Genomic DNA, 21,312 nt, shown 5'->3' with positions numbered 1-21,312 from the left:
GTTTTGGGAGGCCTCAGAAGAGGGAGTCGAAGTCTTTCAAGATTGAATTTAAAGAAAATGTTCTTTTCTCTCAGTACCCAGCTAAATTCTTTATTGGGACCCATGGAGATTTTAAGCTCAGTCTTGGAGCTTGCCTTGTTCCAAACTGTCACGTAGGAGGCTCATTTCAGGTGTCCATATTAAGAGTCAGCAGGAGTGCTAAGTGGAGCATTTCTTCTGCACACGTGCTCAGGGGTGTTCTTTTAATATGGTGTCGTGATTTGAGGCTCCTTTTGGAAGACAGTTAACTAGAACAGCTTCACCTATTTGCTTAAGGTGAGGCTTCCAGCCAGTCCTCTCAGAAACAGACAATTTTTGTAACCCCTGCAAGTTTCCAGTTGGAATAAGGAGTATCTGCCTTACAGTAGGTTTTCTTATCTGGTTTCTTTTTGTACTTTGGAGTCCCTGGCTGTACATTGAAAACTAATTCAAAGCTTCTACTTAAAAGAGGAGGTGGTAGATTGTTTCCTTTGAATTACAGTAGCTGTTTGTCAGGAATTATTTTTATATACTTATCCAATCATCTTTCCATTCCCTTTGGCCTTCTGCATGAAGAGAATTCTGCAGTTTACTGGAAAGAATGAAAATAGATGAGATTCTTCTAGCTCTTTCCAGCAGACTTTTTTAATCTACCTTTCTTTAGAGAAAGGCAACCAAGTTGCATTCATTCAGGATCAATTCAGGCCGGTGACAGTCCTTCCATTCACTTTGAATTGGAATTTTAAACTCATTAAAGAAAATAATTTTACGTAGTTTAAAGTTGGAATATCTTTAATGCCTGTGTCTCCTAAGTTTCTAAACCTTGGCCCAAAGCATAGAGTTGAAAACTTGAGAGTAGACCAGCTCTCCTCCCACAGCACCTCCACCAAAGATGCATCAAAGGGCCACCTTTGTATATCTCACATGGATGCCAGACTATCTCTGTTATGTCTGTATTTAATTGAACAGTGAGTCAGTCTTTGGAAATGTTATCTGTGTTAAGCTGTTTGTAGGTCAAAATAGCAATGTAAAATACTGGGTAGTCTATTTTACTAATCACATTTTATACCTACTTGCTTTTGCAGATGTTTCTAAGGAATAGCAACCCCCTGTTGTTGTTTAACAACTGTGACTCTTTTGCTTAGTAGATAACCTAGATTTTTATGGCAAAGAATGTGGATGATGGAAGGAATTTTGAAGTAGGAGTCGGCTGAACACCTGTCCACAGACACTGAACAAAATCTGATTGTCATGGAAAGTAAACATGCAAGTCTAAAGCTGGTTTTGCTTCATTTCAGTCATGCAATTTTAAAGATTGCATCATCTGTTCTAGAAATTCCACGCAGCCTGATACACTTGGAGTCTCCCTTCTCATTATTAGCCATTGTGGGTAGTAACACCCAACACACAAACCCACTTTTTGATAATTGCTAATGTTGATTTTATCATCTCCCCACAGGATGATTCTTAAAAGTTTGCATTTATGGCACCTCTTGGCAGAAGAGAATTCTGTGGTAGTGTCTTGTGGAAAAAATGTTGGGTATTTTTCTTTCCCTTCTCAGAGCCAGGTTATTTTGGGCTAGTTTGGGGGTTTTAATGTTTTTTGAACTGTTTAGGAAGAAATCTTCAAAAATGTAGGAAAGTAATCGGGTTTTGGTTATATGAGAGGGAGTGAAAACAGAAGCAAGCCTAGGCAGTTTTCTTACCTAATGAGAACTTTGCACACATTTTAATGGAAATGGGAAGGTATCTTTTATCAATAGAGTAAAACTGTGTCCCATAACTACTATGTGTATGTGGAACCTCTGTTTTCATCAAGTATTATTTTACCTGTCTTTAATGAAAGGTGACTTGATATGGACCTTGCTGCTGGCACGTTCTGAACTTGAAGATAGTTTTCAGTTGCTGATTAGAGAGTGCATGGAGAAGGGAAACACGGTTTAATCTTAGCAGGGTGCACTCATTTGGTTCTCAAACCATGTAGAGAATGATGAGGTGATAGTGTAGATTAGAAACACAGATCACAGAATCATTTAGGCTGGAAAAGAATTTTAAGATCATCAAGCTCAACCGTTAACCTGGCACTGCCAAGTCCACCACTAAACCGTGTCCCTAAATGCCACATTTTTTAAACATCTCCAGGGTACACAGAGTAGGTAAGGTAACAGAGGCTGAAGAAAATACAATGTTGATTTTGTTCAGCTGACAAATGCTCCATTACCAAAGCTGGGTCACTGCTTCCTCAGCCCCCTTTTCAGCAAAAAATTCGATTCTTGTTACTCTCAGAGTATTTTTCTACGACGTAGTACTGAGAGAACAGCAGGAAACTTAGGAGTATTAATTCTTAATTTGCTTCTTAAGAGTAATAATTAATAGTTTTTAATCTCTCTCTTCCTCCAGGCACGCAAACAAATGGCCTGGACTTTCAAAAGCAGCCTGTGCCTGTCGGAGGAGCAATCTCTACAGCCCAGGCCCAGGCCTTCCTTGGGCACCTTCATCAGGTAAGAGAAAAGATCCATTTGAAAGCAGGGGAGACTCAGACAGCTGCAAATGCAGCTGCCCTTGGTTGTGCCTTGTTCTCTCTTTCTGTGAATGACAGGGAGTCATGTAATGGAACTTATGGGTAGACCATGTGCTTAAATAGCACGGATGGGACAAAGTTCTTATCGTGGCACTCACTGCAGTGCATTGGGCTGCAGAATACGTCAGGGTAGGGTGAGACCTGTCTGGGAGAACCACAAATCTTGGGGACTTGAGAATGCCTAAACTTTGTGGTGTGTGTTTTTGAAGGTTTTTTTTTTCAGTTGTTGTTGATTGGGGGTTTTTTGGGGGTTTTTTTGTTTGTTTGTTTTAACCTTAATAGAGATACCAAACTGAAAGGCAAGGTAAAATTTAATGTTTTTGGGAAAGGACTGTATCGGCCCAACAGCTGCCAAGGTTCTGAAACTGTCACTGTCTAGTTAAAAGTGAGAATTGGTGCTGAATGGTAGTCAGCACTACACTTTGCTCTTGCACATTAACTAGAAAGAAAGTTGATCATACTTACTAAGCATATATGGTTTGTGAGGTTTTTTTTTTTCCTTAAAGTTATTTCAATGACCTGTTTGTCAGATGATATTCAGACTTCTAATGCTGTCCCTCTGTTCTGCTGCTGCTGCTGTGTTTAGGGAATCAAAGCTGAATTTCAGATGTAGGCTGAAGCAAAGTGGGGCATCCCTAGGTGAAGAGAAGTATAAGGGGCATTTTTGTAGGTTTTGGGTTTTTTTTTATCTGTTCGCACTTGATGTATGAAAACAAATGTCCTAATTTCTTTCCCTTCCTCAGCACCAAGTTTAAACTTTAAAATACAGTACCTAATTGGATGACCTTGAATGTTTGAGGTCTGAGGTTGCACAGTTATTGTGGTATAATTGAAGTACCGAAGCTTTTATGCCCTCTTTTAAGAGCTCTGAAACTGCCGGTTTATTGTATGGAACATTCCACACGTCTTGTCACATAATTGCAATTTTCCTAGTAGATTGGTTTATGTGGGACCTAGGGAGTGCCACTGTTTGAATTTGCTGAACCAATAGGCTGTTGTAGGGTGCCTTTCTGTGGAGGGAAGGGGACTAGTTTTCATGGGTTGCCAGTGTGTGTTTAACATGGAGACACAGAGCTGCTCTGCAGAATTTTGTGTGTTTGTTTTACTCTTCGTTTTGTTATAATAGATCGACCCAGGACAGTAATTGTGTTTAGCACACTGCTTTATCCTGCTTGGGAAATGTATGTATTTAAACAGTTGTCAGGTTCTTTATAACTTCGTGTTTGATAAGGTGTGATTCATTTCTTGAAACTGGTTCAAAGGGAAATCTCAGGTATTCTTTTATTCACCTGCAGGTGTGTGGGGATCTATTGTCAAACTGTCCTCTGCTGGTGTGGCTGCTCTTAGTGGGGTGTTATTCAACCTTAACACACAGTGCTTTCCTCTAGACTAATGCAAAATGTTAGGCTGTGGACAGCATTCGGGGACAGTTTAATTTCTAATTTGAAAATGTTGGTTGTGTGGTGAATGGGGTGTCCAAATTGCATTCAGAGAGATTTTCAGGACTATGTTGGCTGTACCTGAGATACATTTGTGGTGTTTTATGCGTGTTTTCTGTCATTTTAATGTATTATTTCTGAGTATATTTTTTTGGATGGCGGGCTGGTGTTGTTTAGGTTATTCTCTGCTGTTAATCCATGTTAAAAGCTGAGATTTACATCAGCTGTGTCAAACTATATTTTGCTTGTGATGAGGAGGGGCTTTCCTGGGAGTGTTTGCTTAGATGTAGAACATGCTTAGTAAATCTGGTACCTTCATTTAGAGAGGCAGGAAATATTTCCAAGGTGACTTTTAAGGGTCGCCTGTTCAAATATTCAGTTATTAATTTCAGGTACTGCTGTTTTTCCCATGCTTGAAAATGTGTACTCTTTATGTGGGGACAGAGGCAAGAGTGCTACATTTTGCTTTGCTTTATTGTATCCTCACATGTTGCCTTGTTTTCAAATGAGCAGCGGTTTTCAAACATGGCCAGAGACAGAATTCTCTACAGGCTGTAACTCTGACCTTTGAAAGTGTTGGTAATTAATTACATAGCATTCCTTCTTTATAACTAGGAGTGCTGGTAGAAACAAGGCAAGACTGATTAAAATGGTCTTGAGTTAATGAAAATACAGTGTTTGTCGTACAGAAAAAAATCCTTATTAGAGATAAAATAACACTTTTTAAAAATCTCACTTTCTGAAGCATCTGTTTTTCTTCACTGCTAACCCACAGGACCTTCTTTGGACCTGTTAATCACAAACACCAGATTCAAGTTTTAAGTACACCTGAATCAATACAGCCTTTGTAAAGGGTCTCTGGTCCTCTGTGTTGAGATCTTCTTTTCAGTGGCTGAGGACTGGAAATACTTGAGCAGGTGGATTTGAGGGAGAGTGTTTATGCTCTGGGTTCTGTGCTGTGCAGGTGATCGCTCCTTCTGTCATGTAGGAAAGTGGGTGAATGCAGTGTTGGGGTAAGACCCATCCTGAAATATGGGTAGGATGGTGATGACTGGAGCTTAATGGAGCTCCCTGGAGCCTGGATTTTTTGAACAGGAATAGGACCAGGTAGCCTGTCCACCCAGTATGCTCTGTTTCAAATTCATTCATGATAATATCTAGATCCCTAGGCAGGAATGCCTTCTGCAAGAGGTAGACAAATAACACTTGTGGAAGAGCCTTACAGATCTTTTTCAGCCTGGAGCCCAACCCCTATTTCACTGATTCAGGTGTTAGAGGGGCGTGCAGTGTTCTTGTTGGGACGTGGGTGGGGAGATGGTTCTTTTTACATTGTTAGTTTTCTGTGGATTCTACATTATTTCATTTCCATTTTTGCACTGTTGTAGGTCCAGCTCGCTGGAACAAGTTTACAGGCTGCTGCTCAGTCCTTAAATGTACAGGTAAAGACAGTTACCTTCTGCTGCTTGTCCTTCTCTTATCCCAAAGAGCATCCTGGTCCCATTAGAGATAGTTTTTAACCTATGATATGTTACTCTGTGTTTTCAGTCTGACTGGTTTTGCAAGTGATAGGTATGAAGGAATAATAGTTTTACAGCTGTAAATCAGGTTCAGGATAAGTCAGCATTCAGACAGTGGAGTTGTTTAAGACGTGCAGCAATCATAACTTAATGCTGAATTTCAGTCAGGTGTCACGTCATGAAAACTATGAAAATCCAGACATATTTCATGTTCTTTCATTTATTCACTTATTTTAAACATATCAGGTGTTACTTTGTGATTTTTCTGGTACCTGAATATGGGACTATAACGTAACATTAACTATGTAAGGTGACAGGCTTAGATTGCTTGTGTAAATAACACCAAGTGATATCAAAATAAGTCAGAGTAATTGTTGTTTAATAACGTACGTGAGCCAACAGAGCTTTCAAACTTTTTTATGATGCTGAACACTTCAGTGTATCAGTTAATGTTCCACTTCCTCTCAGTACTATATTAAAGGGGCAAGGGATTCAGTTTTATTGAAGACTGGTTTCAGTATTGCTTGTTATTAAAGAATGTAGGTAGTGCATTACATGAAATGCAATAGAATGTGGACCCACTTATACATAATAACAATTTGGAAAGAAGAGGAGGTATAGTGACCTTCCTTTCTAAGAGGAAGGAGGCAGAAAATTGCCTTGGTTGCCATGGTAAACTTCCATCCCTGAGAGAGATGTTGGCAAACAGGCTGTATCTCCAGTGCAGAATGTTTACAGTCCTGCGCTGTAATTATCACTCAATGACTGGCAGAATTAATCAGAGCCTTTATGTTAATTAGCCCGCTCTGCAGTCCCCAAAACAGGTGGTGGAAAATATGCAAATCTATGCAGAATTTTAATGTTCTGCATAACCAGTTTTAATTATCATAAAACTCTCTCCCCCTCTTCATGCACTTGCGTTTCCTCCCTCATGTCTTCACAATTTCTTGTGTTTAAAAAAAACAAACAACCAAACCACGGAAATAAATCAAAATAAACTCGAATCTTTTTAAATAAAGCAGCATTAATAAATAAACAGAATAAATGCTAAACTTTGATTATTTAAAAGCACTTTATGTATTATGTATTCTGCTGTCAGTGGATAAACCTGTGAGGATTTTTCAAAAGCAGTTCCATAGAAGACAACAGTATGATGACTTAGAGGTACAGGATGCAGATAGTGGAAACAAAATCTCCTTTCCCTGGTTCCATTGTTCAGGATTTTAGGCAATGAATAATTTTAACAGCCCTCTCTTTCTTTATGGTGGGAGGCAGCGTCAGCTTCAGTTGCATTGCACAAGATGAGATGGGACCTGAAAATAACGTCAAAGAGTTACACAGGACCCGAGAGTCTCTTTGTTTTGTTTAAACTGCATTACCTACAGACATGTTTGAGCAATCATGGCTGAGGTGGTGGGCACACAGAGCCATTGCTTAAACACACTCTTAAAATAAACCCAAGGGCTTTTTGTATGCAGATGAAAGATTTTTATTGTGCGGTGTTGAGATAGCAGTGTGTTATACATTAACATCTGTTTTACACTATAAAGAGTTGTATTTTTTTTTTGACTAGTCTAAATCTAATGAAGAATCTGGGGACTCTCAGCAGCCAAGCCAGCCTTCCCAGCAGCCTTCAGTGCAGGCGGCCATACCCCAGACCCAGCTCATGCTGGCCGGAGGACAGATCACTGGGGTAAGGTTTACCCAGGTTTACTGCAGTCAGCCTCCTGATGGCAGTATCACAGAGCCTGTCAGTGAAGGGGATTGTCACTAACACAGGAAGAAACTTCAGTGGAAGTGGGGACAGAAGGCATCTTCCTAGGAAAATAAGCAGACTTTAATATTTGGGGTTTGTTGCAATAGTATTTGCTTCCAAACAACAAAGAATTGTTTCTCTCCGTTCTCGGTACCCGTCTTGACTCTGCAATGACAGGAAAACCTGGTGTGTGTACAAATAGGACAGTCACTGATGTGCTAAAGAGGAATTTTTATTTTTTTTTTCAAGATTAAAATGGGACGTGGGAGAACGAGACTAAACCTTATCAGATAGCTGGGTGTAGAGCAAAATCATGGGACCTGCTAATTCTTCCTCTTCTCAAATGCATTTCTTTTTTGAGTAACTGTATTAGTACTCCTTAAGCCTATTCAACCCTTCTGTTTTAACCTACCAGTTTTGAGGGTTTTTTAATTGCAAGGCTTTGGGAGTAAATATGAGATAACTTGGTTTAGACTGTTTGGTGTTTCTGAATTGTTGTAAAGGCTTTCAGTCATTTCATGAAAGGAAGTTTTGTGAAAGGGCTCGTTAAAGAATGAGCGTTTACGTAGTCAGCTTTGCAGTTTTAAATGTTTGTGTGTTTAGGGCAGTTGCTCCAATAATGTATTTATGATTAGATCATCTCTACACTTGAATGAAACATCTTCTTAATTTCAGGCTCAATTGTTAAACCTTCTTCTATGTTAATGTACAAATAAACATCCTATTTAGTTTTCAGTTAACTGCATTTGAAAGCTTTAAAAGTGAGACTGTTTTAATATGTTGTTAAAACCTGGCATATCTTATTATTTTTTACATTCCCAAAAAATATTGGTTTGTTTTAATTCATGATTGTCTGCTGTAGTGAAACATTCAAAACTCCAGGCCCATGCAGATACGGATTGTAGTAAATATGGGCATCAAGATTCATTTACATGTAAAGGAGAAACTGCTGCCACCTGTTCCTCAGAGATAATGCGTGTTTGGGAAAGGGAAGGGATGTAAAGTTGCCAACTCTATTCTATTTAAAAAAAAAAAAAAAAGCAGATGGGGAGACTTGGAGAGAAACAAATGGAGCTCATGTTCTTTACTTATATCTTAGGGCATAATGGAAATGATGGAATATGGCAGGGATTCATGCTAATGTGAAGCAGCTGGGGTGTTATCAGTTTGTTCAGTAGCCATAGCCAGCATTCCTGCCTCGCATTCATCTGGCTAATCACTTGCTGTTCTGCTGGGTGTAAATTTCTTTTCAAATCCTGGCAATACTGATTCTTTTCTTTTGCTTGCTACTTAATTACCTTTTCCCCGAAACTCCTGGTAGAGTTGTGAAGACGACTTGGGAGCGAAGCTAGGGTTCTGTAGGTTCCAGTAAGTGCAAATGTTTGCTGTGGTGCACTTTGGTTTACGTCAGGCCCGCCGTAGGTTGGTTCCTACCCTGTGTTGAGTAGCCAGCTGCCCTTACTTAAGGCCAGAGTCATCGGCTGAACCGTAGCGATAGTTCTGGGGTTGTCTGGTTAACATAACTAGTAACGAGCTAGCTAATGACTTTGTAGCTGAAGTGGCTCTTTGCATTATTAATGGCTGTGTTTTCTAATTGTTTATAGCTCACGTTGACGCCAGCCCAGCAACAGTTATTGCTCCAACAGGCGCAGGCACAGTTGCTGGCGGCTGCAGTGCAGCACTCAGCCAGTCAGCAGCACAGCGCTGCTGGTGCCACCATCTCAGCCTCTGCTGCAACGCCGATGACGCAGATCCCTCTATCTCAGCCAATACAGATTGCACAGGTGAGCCTTGAGGCTTGAGAGGGTGGAAAACAAAAGACCTTTGACTTCGTTTGCACCATTTTTTATTTTTTTATTTTTTTTTTTAATTCCCTTGTTCGGTGGGTTTCTGGAGTTCCTCGAGCGTTTTTAGTCGTTCCTCACGCGTCCTCAGCTGGTGAGGTTGAAGTTGGTAGTCTTAGCTGCTCGTCACTTCCACTGGGCTTCTGAGTTTGCTCCAGCATCTGTATTTTCTGAATTTTCCTCCTGGTAGTTAGCTTGGGAAAGGAGGAAAAGAGGGTATAGGGAGATACCCACAGAAATTGTGCTTGTTGAGACCTGGGTGGATGGGAAGTGATGCCTGTGTATCACAAAGGATACTCGTCAGGCCCAAATGGTGCTTGTTAGAAGCAAAATGACAGAGCTGAAGAAAGGCAGTTTGACTTGACAGATTTGTGTGCTGTTTTGGCTTGGTGCTTTATGCTCAGAGTTCAGTGACAAAGGATGGGCACTCTTCTGTGTCTAGGGAAAAACTTGCTGGAATGTGTCTGGAGTTGAAATCTGTCCAGTTTCATGGTCTGGTACTACTTGCCAGTTAATTCTGAAGAACTGCTTTTCAAGGCAGTTCTGCATACTAGAAGCAGCAAGGATTGTCCTGGATCTTCCAGGACTGGGATAATTCCGTGTGGAGAATGCAGTGCCACTAACTCCATGCTTAGTGTATGTAGTGTGGAAACTCCTTAGACCTGTGGAGAAGGGTAAACAAATGTACAGCTGAGGCATCTTGAGTGCTACTATTAGGTTGTTGTGTTGCTCATGCTGAGGTCCATCTTTCCATAGAATAAGGTTCTCAGTACGTAGTATCAGTTTGTGTATTAGTGTGGCTGTGCAAAGTATGTTGGATATGTAATCTCCAAAGTTGCTTCTTCTTAGAGTGAGCAGATTCTTTATGACTGTCCGGTGCTTTCTGTTTAGGCTGTTTTCTCTTGCATTCAACTGGAGTGAAGTGTCTTAAAAAGTGAACATGAGGTCTGATTAAGGACAAGAATGGAAATGTCACAATTACTGTGAAGTCCATTGGTGAAATGTGCAGTTCCTTTATTGTGCTAGTCCACTAGCTGAATAACAGCCTGCCTGTGCTATCAGGTTTCGATTAGCTGAAGTGGCAAATTTCTGTGGGGTTGGTCTTGAAGTTCTGACCTCTCTGGCGGTCCTTAGAGAGGCCAGGGTGATGCCATCCCACATTTAAGTGAGAGATCCCACAGATCTCTCACACTGAACCTCTTGTTGGACTGTGACAAGTCGTGTGACCGAATATTAACAAATCTTTGAGCAAAGGATCTCTGGCATGACGTGGAGATGACCGAAGGATGTAGCATTCAAGGAAACTTGTAGTTCTCAAGATCATCTCTTAATTTTGTTAACTCTTTGTAGCCAATAATACAGACAGATTTCAAGAAAAGAATGGGAAATGTCCTTATCAAGGGAGTTGGTGGTCAACTTCTAACTTCTTCCTATGTATCTGTCACAGAGTTCCCACGTGATACTGTGCAAGTCTTTTAACCCAAGTGTAAGTAATCCACAGGTGTGTGCCTCTTGTCTTCCAGGTGTGCAGCTTAAGATAATTTGGTCTGCTTTACTGGAGTGTGGCACACTAAAATTTCAGATTAACAAAACCCGTACCTTGAACTTTCTGGCTTTACGTTTGTCAAATGTGCCGCCAAAGCAGTGAATACCTCTGAACGAGCAGATACCTCTGAATGCAACGTGTGAGATGTTGCTAATCCCTCTCTTCCACAGCAGTGGAAATGCGTGAAGCATTTGCAGTTATTAATTTTGTGCTGGAGAAAATCTCCAGAGAAGTGTTTGAGAGGAGTCGAGAAGATCAGGCGTGTGCCGTCAAACAGGAGCTGCTGAAGTGAGCGTGTGCTCTGTGGGAAATAGCATGTGATCATCATGTTGCTGCCACATGGGGAACAAATTAAAGTTGGACTTGTTTTCTGGCCTTTCTGGTTACTGAAACATTTGACTTTACAATTGATGTCTTTTAGGATAGGTTTTCTTGATACCTAAATGAGCTTGGTTGAATCTTGTTGGCTGCTTCCCATGATGAAAGTGCAGGGCATAATTTGTGCAGGGCTTGGGTATAATTTGGGATACTTATGGAAGATGTCTACCATCTAGGTTCATAGGTAGGTAACACCATGCTTTTTGATCCAGCTTGGCAACGATTTGTGAGCAGTGCTCAGCTTTGTTTGTGTTGCTATTGTAAACATATAGCTGATTGCACAAATAGCTGAATGTTTGTTTTAATTGATGATTTTTTGAATAATTGATTAACTGGCAGGTCTCTGCTGCAGGGGGATTACCGTATTTATTTTAATTAACTAATTGCACAAGCATGACTTCTTTAACGTGCTCTGCAGTTCACGTAAGGTATCTGCTGCAGCAGCCTGGTGAGATGCTTGTGCTGCTGCTGGGCTGCTGCTAAAGTGACACTGAACAGTTGTACCAAGCTTTGGGGTTCTTTGTAAACTTTACTTGTTTTCACAATCTATGATCAGTGTTTTTATGATGTAAACCTCAAAATTACAGAGGTGCTGAGGGTGTAATTAGAGAAAATGACATTGAATGTAGAACTTCAGATGATTTATTTTGGTTTTTTTAACAAAAATCTTCATGGCAAGTTGTAGCACTTGACAGATCATTCTGCTGAGGTAGGATTTGGATTGTTTTGATCTTTCTAAATTGTTAGGCAGCACCAGAAGACATGCATGTTTTCCTGAAAGTCTTTCCATCTCTTTCTGTGTGCTTATGCTTGCACAGGGACTTTAACACTGAGGGGAAAAAAGATCGGTATAGGAAAACAGTGTCAAGTTTGTTCATGTGGTTGCTATTGGGAGATTTACTGTAGTGGTATAATTAACTAAATAATAAAACTTTCCCAAGGTGGAAATAAAGTTGGATTTCAAATGAATTTGAGGGGCTGGTAGGGCTATTTAAGTGTGATTAGCCTTGGAGGTATCATTTTCATTTTGCGTTACGGAATTATATTTTTGTATTTAAACAAGACTTAGCCAACACACCAGTTACCAGGGCAGATGCACAGAATAAGATTGCTTATACCAGTTATCCCTGAGGCCTCAATTTAAAAACAGTTTTCTCATATTAAAGTGTAAGAGCCTGATGATAAGAGCTGTCATGTCTTAGCTGGGTAGCCGGTGTTATGAATACAATAGTCTTAAACAAAAAGCTCTCTTGCTTTGATCTTACAGATACACTGCCACTGTTTCTTTGAAATCTTTCTTCTACATAACTCCATCTCCTGTGGTGGTGCTTCAAATCATCTGAGATCTACTTGGTCATCTTGCTTTTGGTGGGAGAGGTCCTCCACCTCTCTGTTTTTCTGTTGATACTTCTTCCTTCCACAATTTCTTCCCGACTCCTCCTTTTGTGTTTGTACTTTTTCTCTTATCTACCTCTGTTTTCACCCCGCAGCCTCTCTTTATTTCCTTTCCTTCCACCCAGTGTTCACACCCTCAGTCAGCTTGCCCTACTCTTTTCATTTCTGCTTTTAACTCTGCATCCAGTCCTCGCATCAGTTCGGTGTGAGCCCCTCTGTGCTGGAGGGTCGGCACAACCTGCAGAGGTAACCAGTCAAGCACCGAAAATCGATGAATAAATGAGTGGAGGCCCATGTTGTGTTGGGCTCAAGAAGCAGCAGTTTTTGTTAGCAGTGCTGACCAGTGTGATGTTAGGACACAAAGTCAGGAGAAATATGGAGTTCCAGGGAAAAACTGGAGCAGTTATTTCTCCCTTTTTAAGAGGGAAATTGGCCTCAATTTCATAGGAATAGTTGTATTACTACTGAAACTTTCTGAAAGCAGACATTACCGTTGACCTTGAAAACACTTTGTTGCGCTCGTGGGCACTTCTTAAAATTTTACCGTTCTCTTACAAAATGGGAGTTTCCTTTTCTTAAGAGCACTGCTTGGCCAATCCATCTGGTGTCTGCCTGCCATATTATTACACTGCACGCTCTTGACTTAACACAACTAAGTTGCCCAAGTGATTGATGTCCAGTGTCTGTGTAATGCAGGTTAAGTAGTCGTTTTCCTATAATGCATGTCTATGGTCTCATAAATCAATGGACTCCCTTTTTTTTTTTCCCCCTCCCTAGTCTTCCTTTCCACCCACTGACACTCCCTACCCCTCACCCCCAAAAGGAGATCTCTGCAACCTTGAAGTTATAGTTTAACAGATTTAAAAATAATGCGACGCTTTAGTCTTCTTGTTTGGTTGGTTGGTTTGGCTTGTTCCGTGGGAGGTTGGTTTGGTTTGTTCAGTGGGAGGTTGCAAGTATGGAAAATATTTGATTGGTGTTTTGAAACAGCTTCTTCTCAGAAAGATGGAAAAATTCTACTTGTATAGATAGTTTTCATGGATTACCACTATTATATTGGCCGACTTCACAATGTACTTCAGTTCTCCATTTCAGTTACTCTTGTTTTTGTTCTCTTTGGAGAAGATGAAAAGAAAAAGGCTATTGGGGGGAGCAATATTTTTAAACAGTTCTCTATGTTTTCATTCTCCAGCTAAATGTCAAGTTGAAGCATTTTTCTTGAAAATCCAGTTTCTCAGAGATTAGCATTTTATGTTGAGACCAGTCATTTAATTACAGAAAATTAACAGTTCTGAATGGTTTAAATACATGAAAGTAGGGTTCTACAATAAAGCAGTGATTTGGATTATTCCTTTTAACCTTTAATTATAGTCATATCTATTAAGCTTATTGCAATTTGTTTCAGAACTAATCAAATATATTTATTTATTTATTGAGTTAGCTACTTTCTGAAATTTGACCTGAACAATCAGCCTGCAAACAAGGAATCTGTAATATTTTGCTTTCTTGTTGTTGATTCAAATGGTAATTGCAGATTGTTGTTATAAACAAAAATAGCTCCCAGCTAATATACTTGATTTGTAGCAGAGTTCCATCCTCAAAAAAATAAATTTGAGAAGTCTGGGTGCTGAAGAGACTAAAGTATTTGAAAACTCCTGCATTTGGTGGGGATGGGAGAGAGATGGATTTGTTTGTTTATTTGGTTTTGTTTTGCTTTGTTTTTAAAGCAGAACAGGGCTAGAAATACTTTGCTGGGTTATTTACTAAATAACTTTTGTTTGGTTTTATGAAGGACAGTGCAATTCAAATTGCCATTCTAAAGGATATTCAGTAGCAGGACTGCTGCTGTGTTTGACATCCACTTTTATCTCTAAACGTTGGAGTGTAACTGGCTGATAGAAAATCGAGTTACATTGGGAGTCATGGCTGACCTAAATGTCTAACACACAGCTCTTTCTTTTCTTTTTTTTTTCTCTTTTTTTTCTCTTTTTTTTTTCTTTTTTCTCTTTTTTCTTTTTTTGTTTTCTTCTCTCTCCTTTTTTTTTTTTTTTCTCTTCTCCTGTTTCCTTAAGGATTTGCAGCACTTGCAGCAGCTTCAGCAGCAGAATCTCAACCTGCAACAGTTTGTGTTGGTGCATCCAACAACCAACTTGCAGCCAGCACAGTTCATCATCTCACAAACACCGCAGGGGCAGCAGGGTAAGTGCTTTGTGCCAGAAAAGCAAATCATGCAGAGCTTTTTTAGAGGATAAGGTGAAACTGAGGTGGTTCATACACCTTCACTAACTATTGATAATCCCTAGGAGAAAACCAGCATTACAATTAGGAAATTCTAACAGGTTGTCCCTTTGTTGGTGTTAGACCTCAGCCTTGTCAAAATTTGTGTAGCTCACTTCTCGGGGGGGGGGGTCAATCCAGGGAGAGTGTCATGGGAGCATTTGTTAACAACAAGGCTTCTTGGAAAACAACGCAGCATCTGAATTTTTGGGTTAAGTTCTCAAGAAGCAAGAATACTGGGAAGAGAAGTTGGAGAAGACAACTCTCCAGAACTCAAAGGCAGAGTCCCATGAGGTGGAGGCCTGGAGGGTGCCTTGGCTGTCTGCATTAGGTCAATGCTCAAAGGGCTACAAAATCCTAAGGCTGTGTTGTGGTTTATACCAATAAGAGATACAAAAAAAGTGATGCACAGTGCAGCCCCTCACCACCCACCACCCGATGTCCAGCCAGTTCCCAGCCAGCTTTCCCCCCCTTTAGTTTATAAACTGAGCATGAGACCACAGGGTGTGGAATATCCCAGTTTGGGCCAGCAGTCCTGGTTCTGTCTTCTCCCAGATTCTTGTGGCTCACAGCCTCTTTGCTGGTGGGGTGGTATGAGAGGCTGAAAAGTCCTTGAGTCCGTGATGCTCAGCAGCAACTCAAACATCGGCGTGTCATCAACATCGTTCTCATCCTAAATCCAAACCACAGCACTATACCAGCGACAGAAAATTAACTCTCTCCCAGTCAAAACCAGGACAGACAGGAAAAAGATTACAGAATCAAAAGTTCTTGTGGGAGAGTAGAAAAGTACTTAAGCCTAAAGCAGGTACAGTGAATTTTGTCATAAACTGAAATAATAATTACGCCTTGGGAAAAGAGCTAGAATGCTTGATTTGTGTAACAGCTCTCAGAGTAATAATATTTTGACAATGCACTGGGTATGACTTACATGCCCAAGACAAAGCAGGGCAGTGGGAGGTGGCAGTGTGCCAGACCAGTTAAGATGTTGTACAGTAGCTTTGCTGTAAGAACTAACGTGTTCTCCAGTTGCAATGCATCACGGTACTGATTGCAGCCCCATTTGTTGATGCCCATGGAAAACTGTGTTTAGCCATGGCCTCTTATGCTGATATACTCCAGTAGTCTTTTTTTTCCTCCTCTCTGTTCTACATGAACTCTACTCAGTTGTTCAGGTCTGGTAATCCAAAGATTCTTGCTCAGAAGGCAAATCCTGTTATGCTTGAAGAGTCCTCCAGAGCCTGGCTGTCCTGTAAAGCAGCTCTTTGCACCTCATTTTCTTCTGTTCCTTTCAATTTTTTCATGCATCATTCCTTCTTACATACTCTGACTTGGATAGAACCTGGCTTTCCATTATGCTGAAGCGCTCTTGCTGTCTCAATGCTCTCACATTTGAATAAAGGGTTAGTCAAAATTAACTTCCTTTTAATAGGGCTTGAATTAGGAGAGATTTTATACCAGTACTGGTAGAAAATGGCTAAAAGGCTGTTCATGGAAGCATTTAGTGATATGCTGTTTTCTTAAAATGAAGCAGAACTTATAGACTTAACATATTGTTCTAGAAGAAATCAAACCACCAAAATGTAGTTCAAGGATTCTTTAAAACAGCTTTTTTTAAAAAAAATAAAGTCTTTTAATGAAACAGCAGGCACAAAAGCATTGTATTGAAAAACTCATTGGTATTAAGGTCTGCCTACATTTTTCAGCAAAATTCTGCTGGTTTTCTAAAATACCTCTGAAGATGCCTCAGAAAAAGGGAAAACTAAGAGAAGCAAATTTGTATTTGCCTCCCAAAATGAGTTGTTTGCATTATAGAAAGGAAGGGAGGTTTTTCTGTTTGTTTAAAATCTCCTGAAGTAGAATTAACTGCTAGAGGAGGTTTCCATAGCACCTTTTTTCAGGGGCCATCTGTAAAATTAATTCTTCAGTGCAATATAAGACTTGCATATTGCTGTCATCCAGTGACTCAGTGTGTGTAGAAACGTAGTGTTTTAGTGTTAATGTGCAGCCTGGACAACTGAAATGCTCAAAAACGTGGGGAGATTTATGTGCTGGGTTCTGACCATAGGTCATTAGTGCGTGACAACCTTCCAAACTGAAATGCTTGAATGGATCTCATTTTCTTCATGAGCACTCAATGATAAAGCAACATGTGTGCCATAATACCCCTCATATCACTTTTTGATACGGCTTTTTTGCAGTATTTCACAGTTATTATTCGAAGATCTCGAACTGTACATTACTATTTATGAGAAAGATTGAGAAAGTGTGTGGTTTTACTTTGTTGTTTGCTGTTGCAGCTGACTTTTCCAGGTTGTTCTTGTCCTATTGCTCCATTAGTCAACTTCATAAAATAATAAATATTCTGAGGAAACTAGCATAGAGTTTTCTTTAAAACCAAAGGCGTTCAGATTTCTTTTGATGCCTCATTGGTACTGCATGGAGCTTTATATATGTGTATGCATTTAATAACTAACATGAAAATTCAGATTTATGTATAGATTATGTATTCTGGAAGAAATTTATTGCTTTACAGACTATGCTGCTTGTTTTGTGTGTGCCATGTAGTCATATAAATGTTTTTAAAGTGAGAAGAGTTTTGAGGGAAGTAACTAAAGAACAGTATCTCTAAACAAGATTTTAGAAGACACGTAGACATTTGGTAAAGAAAAAATCTGTTACTTCAAGAGGTGATGGGGTACAGAGAAATAAAAATCATCAGCAGTTGTATGTAGATTCTTGAGAGGGTTGAACCTCATGACCCTACATCGAACTTCTGAAAAATTTTAGAAAAATTTAGAAAATTTTAGAAATTTTAGAAAAATTTTAGAAAATTCAACACCTCAAATATTAATCAGTTCTCCTGTCTTTCTTTAACACACACATTATAGCACCCAACAACAGATACGAAATTTTCCCCATAAATCCACTGCCATGTGTCTGACATAGTCACCTTCCTTTTCCAGATGATTTCTGGCTATTTAGTGGCTTATATGAAACGAATTTACAAGTTCTCATTTTCCGTGGCTGGTAATTGGTAACATCATAACTGAAGGAATGGTTTCAAGCCTCAGCAGTTATGCAGAAGATTGAATGGAAATAGAAATTTGGAGCAATTTCTTATTCAGAGCTACCGTTGTCCAAATTATTGGTGAAGTCACAGGCAGTGACTGTAATGTCTTTATACCTCTTGTATCTGTTCTTGTATCTAATAGATCTGTCTCTAGAACAATCAATTCAACATCCCTTACTACAATTACAGCTGCTTCTTAGAAATATTACCCTCATCAGGTGACTGTTCACCTTTCTACTCGGGAGATGTTGCCAATAAAAATCATATCAGTAAAAATCTGAATGGAGTGGGGAATTGGTGCTGCATTTAATATAAATTAATCTTGGAAACAGAAGTTGTTAAGATCTAAGAAAATACTGTATCATTGTCAAGGAGATTTAGAAACAGTACTTATAAAGAAAATAGCCAGAAAGGCAAATGTGGAAGACAAGCTACTAATTACCTTTAAACACTGAAACTGCCCCTACCTAAAGTTATTGCTGTTTATTATTAAAAGCCTTGTTTATGATTTCATATTTTTTGTTGTGAAGTTACTTGGGATAATGATAGCAGGCCAAATTCAGTCCTGTTCTCTTTTTCTCCTGCGTGTCCTACACACTTTGAGGCTTCACTTATGTGAAAGCTGTTGTAATGGCTTTGTCTTGCAAGCTGACTTCCAGGATATGTCTGTGAGAAGAACAGCAGCTTTGGCAGAGATAGAGCAGTCAAGTTCTTAGATGAAAAAATTCACTCTTTAGGGAGATCATTTAGGAATGAATTATGTATTATGCTTCTGGGCCAACTTTCTAAAAAGTATTCTGAAAAAGTCTGCACTTGAATGTTTGTTTTATCTTTTGTTTAATTTTAGATAGTAAGAACTGAACCCGAGATCAGTCCTTGGGGACTGTTGGCTGGCAGGAAGAGTTTTTTTGGCTTGGACCATTATTCATGCTACTCATAGACATTACAGGAAAAATCCTGAATGATGGTAGATGCATTTACTTTAATTATTAAAAAAAATTAAATACCTCTAAACTGTCATACTTTTGCATAGATCTTTACCTCATTCTTTCAGCGTGTCACACAGGTAATTTGTATGCCATATTTAATGTAGTAATACCACTGGGCTCTTAAAACCCAGGGCAAAGGGTTAGGAATAAGACCTCTGTAAAGTATGCAAGTACACTATCAACTTTTACAGATTCCAACAAATCATGTGGGCTGGAAGGGACCTCCAAAGGTCATGAAGTATTGCTCAAAACAGGTCCAATTACAGCAGAGTACTCAGCACCTCAGACAGTTGAACTGAACATGTCCAAGGGTGGAGTTTCTGCAGCCTTTTCAAGTACCTGTCCCAACAACTGACTGCTGTCATGGTAAAAAAGAACCCCATATAACATTTCCTGCATCAAACGTCATGAGGTTCCATTTGTCCAGCCAGCCAGACCCTGCCTTCTGGCCTCTTGACCACTTTCCCCATATTTGGTATTGTCCACAAACTTGCTGAGAATACATTTTGTCCCATCAGCCTTACTGGTAGTAAAGATGTTACAGAATCACAGCACCAGTTGTGTTGGAAAAGTCCTCTGGGGTCATCGAGTCCAACCTCTGACCGAACACCCTCTCCTCAATTAGATTATGGCACCGAATGCCACATCCAGTCTCTTCCTCACCTCCAGGGACAGTGACACCATCTCCCTGGGCAGCCTGTTCCAATGTCTAATCACCCTTCCTGTGAAGAAATTCTTCTTAATGTCCAACCTAAACCTCCCCTGATGCAGCTTAAGACTGTGCCCTCTCGTCCTATTGCTTCTTACCTGGGAGAAGAGCCCGACCCCCACTCGGCTACACCCTCCTGTCAGGGAGTTGTAGAGAGTGAGGAGGTTTCCCCTGAGCCTTCTCTTCTCCAGGCTAAACAACCCCAGCTCCCTCAGCCTCTCCTCACAGGACTTGTGCTCCAGTCCCTTCCCCAGCCTTGTCGTCCTTCTCTGGACCTGCTCCAGCACCTCAATATCCTTCCTGAATTGAAGGGCCCAGAGCTGGATCAGCACTTGAGGTGTGGTCTCACCAATGCAGAGTACAGGGGCAAAATCACTTCCCTGGTGCTGCTGCCACACTGTTCCTGATCCAGGCCAGGATGCCATTGGCCTTCTTGGCCACCTGGGCACACTCTGGCTCATGTTCAGCTTCCTGTCAATCCCAGCTCCCAGGTCCCTTCCTGCCTGGCTGCTCTCCAGCCACTCTGTCCCCAGCTGGGAGCTGCAGGGGGTTGTTGTGGCCAAAGTGCAGGACCTGGCATTTGGCCTGGTTCAGCCCTATACTGTTGGATTCAGCCCAACTCTCCAGTCTGTCCAGGTCCCTCTGCAGAGCCCTCCTGCCTTCCAGCAGATCAACATTCCCCCTCAGCTTGGTGTCATCTGCAAATTTGCTAATGGTGGACTCAATCCCCTCATCCAGATCATCAGTAAAGACATTAAACAGAACTGGGCCCAACACTGATCCCTGGGGGACACCACTGGTGACTGGATCACAACTGGATGCAGCCCCATTCCATTCCCCACCACTCTCTGGGCCCGGCCCTCCAGCCAGTTCCTAACCCAGCACAGAGTGCCCCTCTCCAAGCCGTGGGCTTCCAGCTTTTCCAGGAGAATGCTGTGGGAGATGGTTTCAAAGACTTTCCTGAAGTCCAGGTCCAGGGCTAACTCCACAGCCACTTATTGATAACTTGGGTTTTCCTGTTCCTTTCATCATTCATCCCTGCTACTGAGGGAGCTGACCAGAACACCACCTGTGCTCCTGTCCCCTCAGCCAACTGATATCCCTTCCATAAGCCCCAAGGAGGCAGCAGACTTCCCTGTAGGATGGTTCCAATTGGCACACAGGGCCCTCAGGTCCCCTCAGAAGGGAGTCACCTACTACCACTACCCGTCTTTTCTTAATACCTGAGGTTGTGATCTGGCTGATAGACAGAGCACAAATGGGAGACCATCCAGATAGATTTTTTTTTTCTCTAATGTTATCTGCCTGACTCTCTAGATCCAGGGCCTTGTACCTATTCTGTAAGGGCTCCTGGGAGGGCGATGGGGGGTTGGGAGGGGATTCTTTTACCTCCCTGAGCAGAGACCCTTTTCCATTCCCCCCCATCTACTACATCTTCTCTTTCTACCTGAAAGCAAGAGGAATGGGCCTTCTCTGACTCCTGCTGAGCTTCTCTCAGGGTTGGAAGGGTGTAACTCCATCCATTTCCATTTCACTCTCCCCAATACTCCTTAGCCTTTCCACTTATTCCTTAAGCTCTGCCACCAGACAGAGCAGATCATTCCAGTATGAGTCCCTAAGGAAACAGCGTTGTTTGAAACACCAGTATCTCAGCAGGTGCCTAAAAGTTGCAGGCTTGGACTTACTCTGGATGTAAAAGGCTGTGCCCTGTAAGTTAGATCAAAGTTATCTCAGACCACAGTGGGGACCAGTGATTTCTTCTTAGAGAAGAAATGAAGGTGAAGCTTAGA

At 40.9% G+C, this 21,312-nt stretch overlaps 1 protein-coding gene across 7 annotated transcripts in view; it reads left to right on the top strand.

The window, feature by feature from the left end:
- The window catches only part of POU2F1 (POU class 2 homeobox 1), a 104,316-nt gene that overhangs the window by 64,821 nt on the left and 18,183 nt on the right, over positions 1-21,312 (top strand). For 5 of the 7 annotated variants that reach the window (XM_032680620.1, XM_032680623.1, XM_032680625.1 and 2 more), the window contains exons 3-7: positions 2,419-2,519; positions 5,424-5,477; positions 7,129-7,248; positions 8,916-9,095; positions 14,547-14,673. In XM_032680620.1, the coding sequence (XP_032536511.1) occupies positions 2,419-2,519; positions 5,424-5,477; positions 7,129-7,248; positions 8,916-9,095; positions 14,547-14,673 (582 nt within the window). The remainder of the gene's footprint in view (positions 1-2,418; positions 2,520-5,423; positions 5,478-7,128; positions 7,249-8,915; positions 9,096-14,546; positions 14,674-21,312) is intronic. The other 2 variants (XM_032680622.1, XM_032680627.1) reach the window with 2 other exon arrangements.

Source organism: Chiroxiphia lanceolata, chromosome 2 (assembly GCF_009829145.1).
Source record: "Chiroxiphia lanceolata isolate bChiLan1 chromosome 2, bChiLan1.pri, whole genome shotgun sequence".
NCBI classification, from domain to species: domain Eukaryota; kingdom Metazoa; phylum Chordata; class Aves; order Passeriformes; family Pipridae; genus Chiroxiphia; species Chiroxiphia lanceolata.
This window is presented reverse-complemented; position numbering and strand designations above follow the sequence as displayed.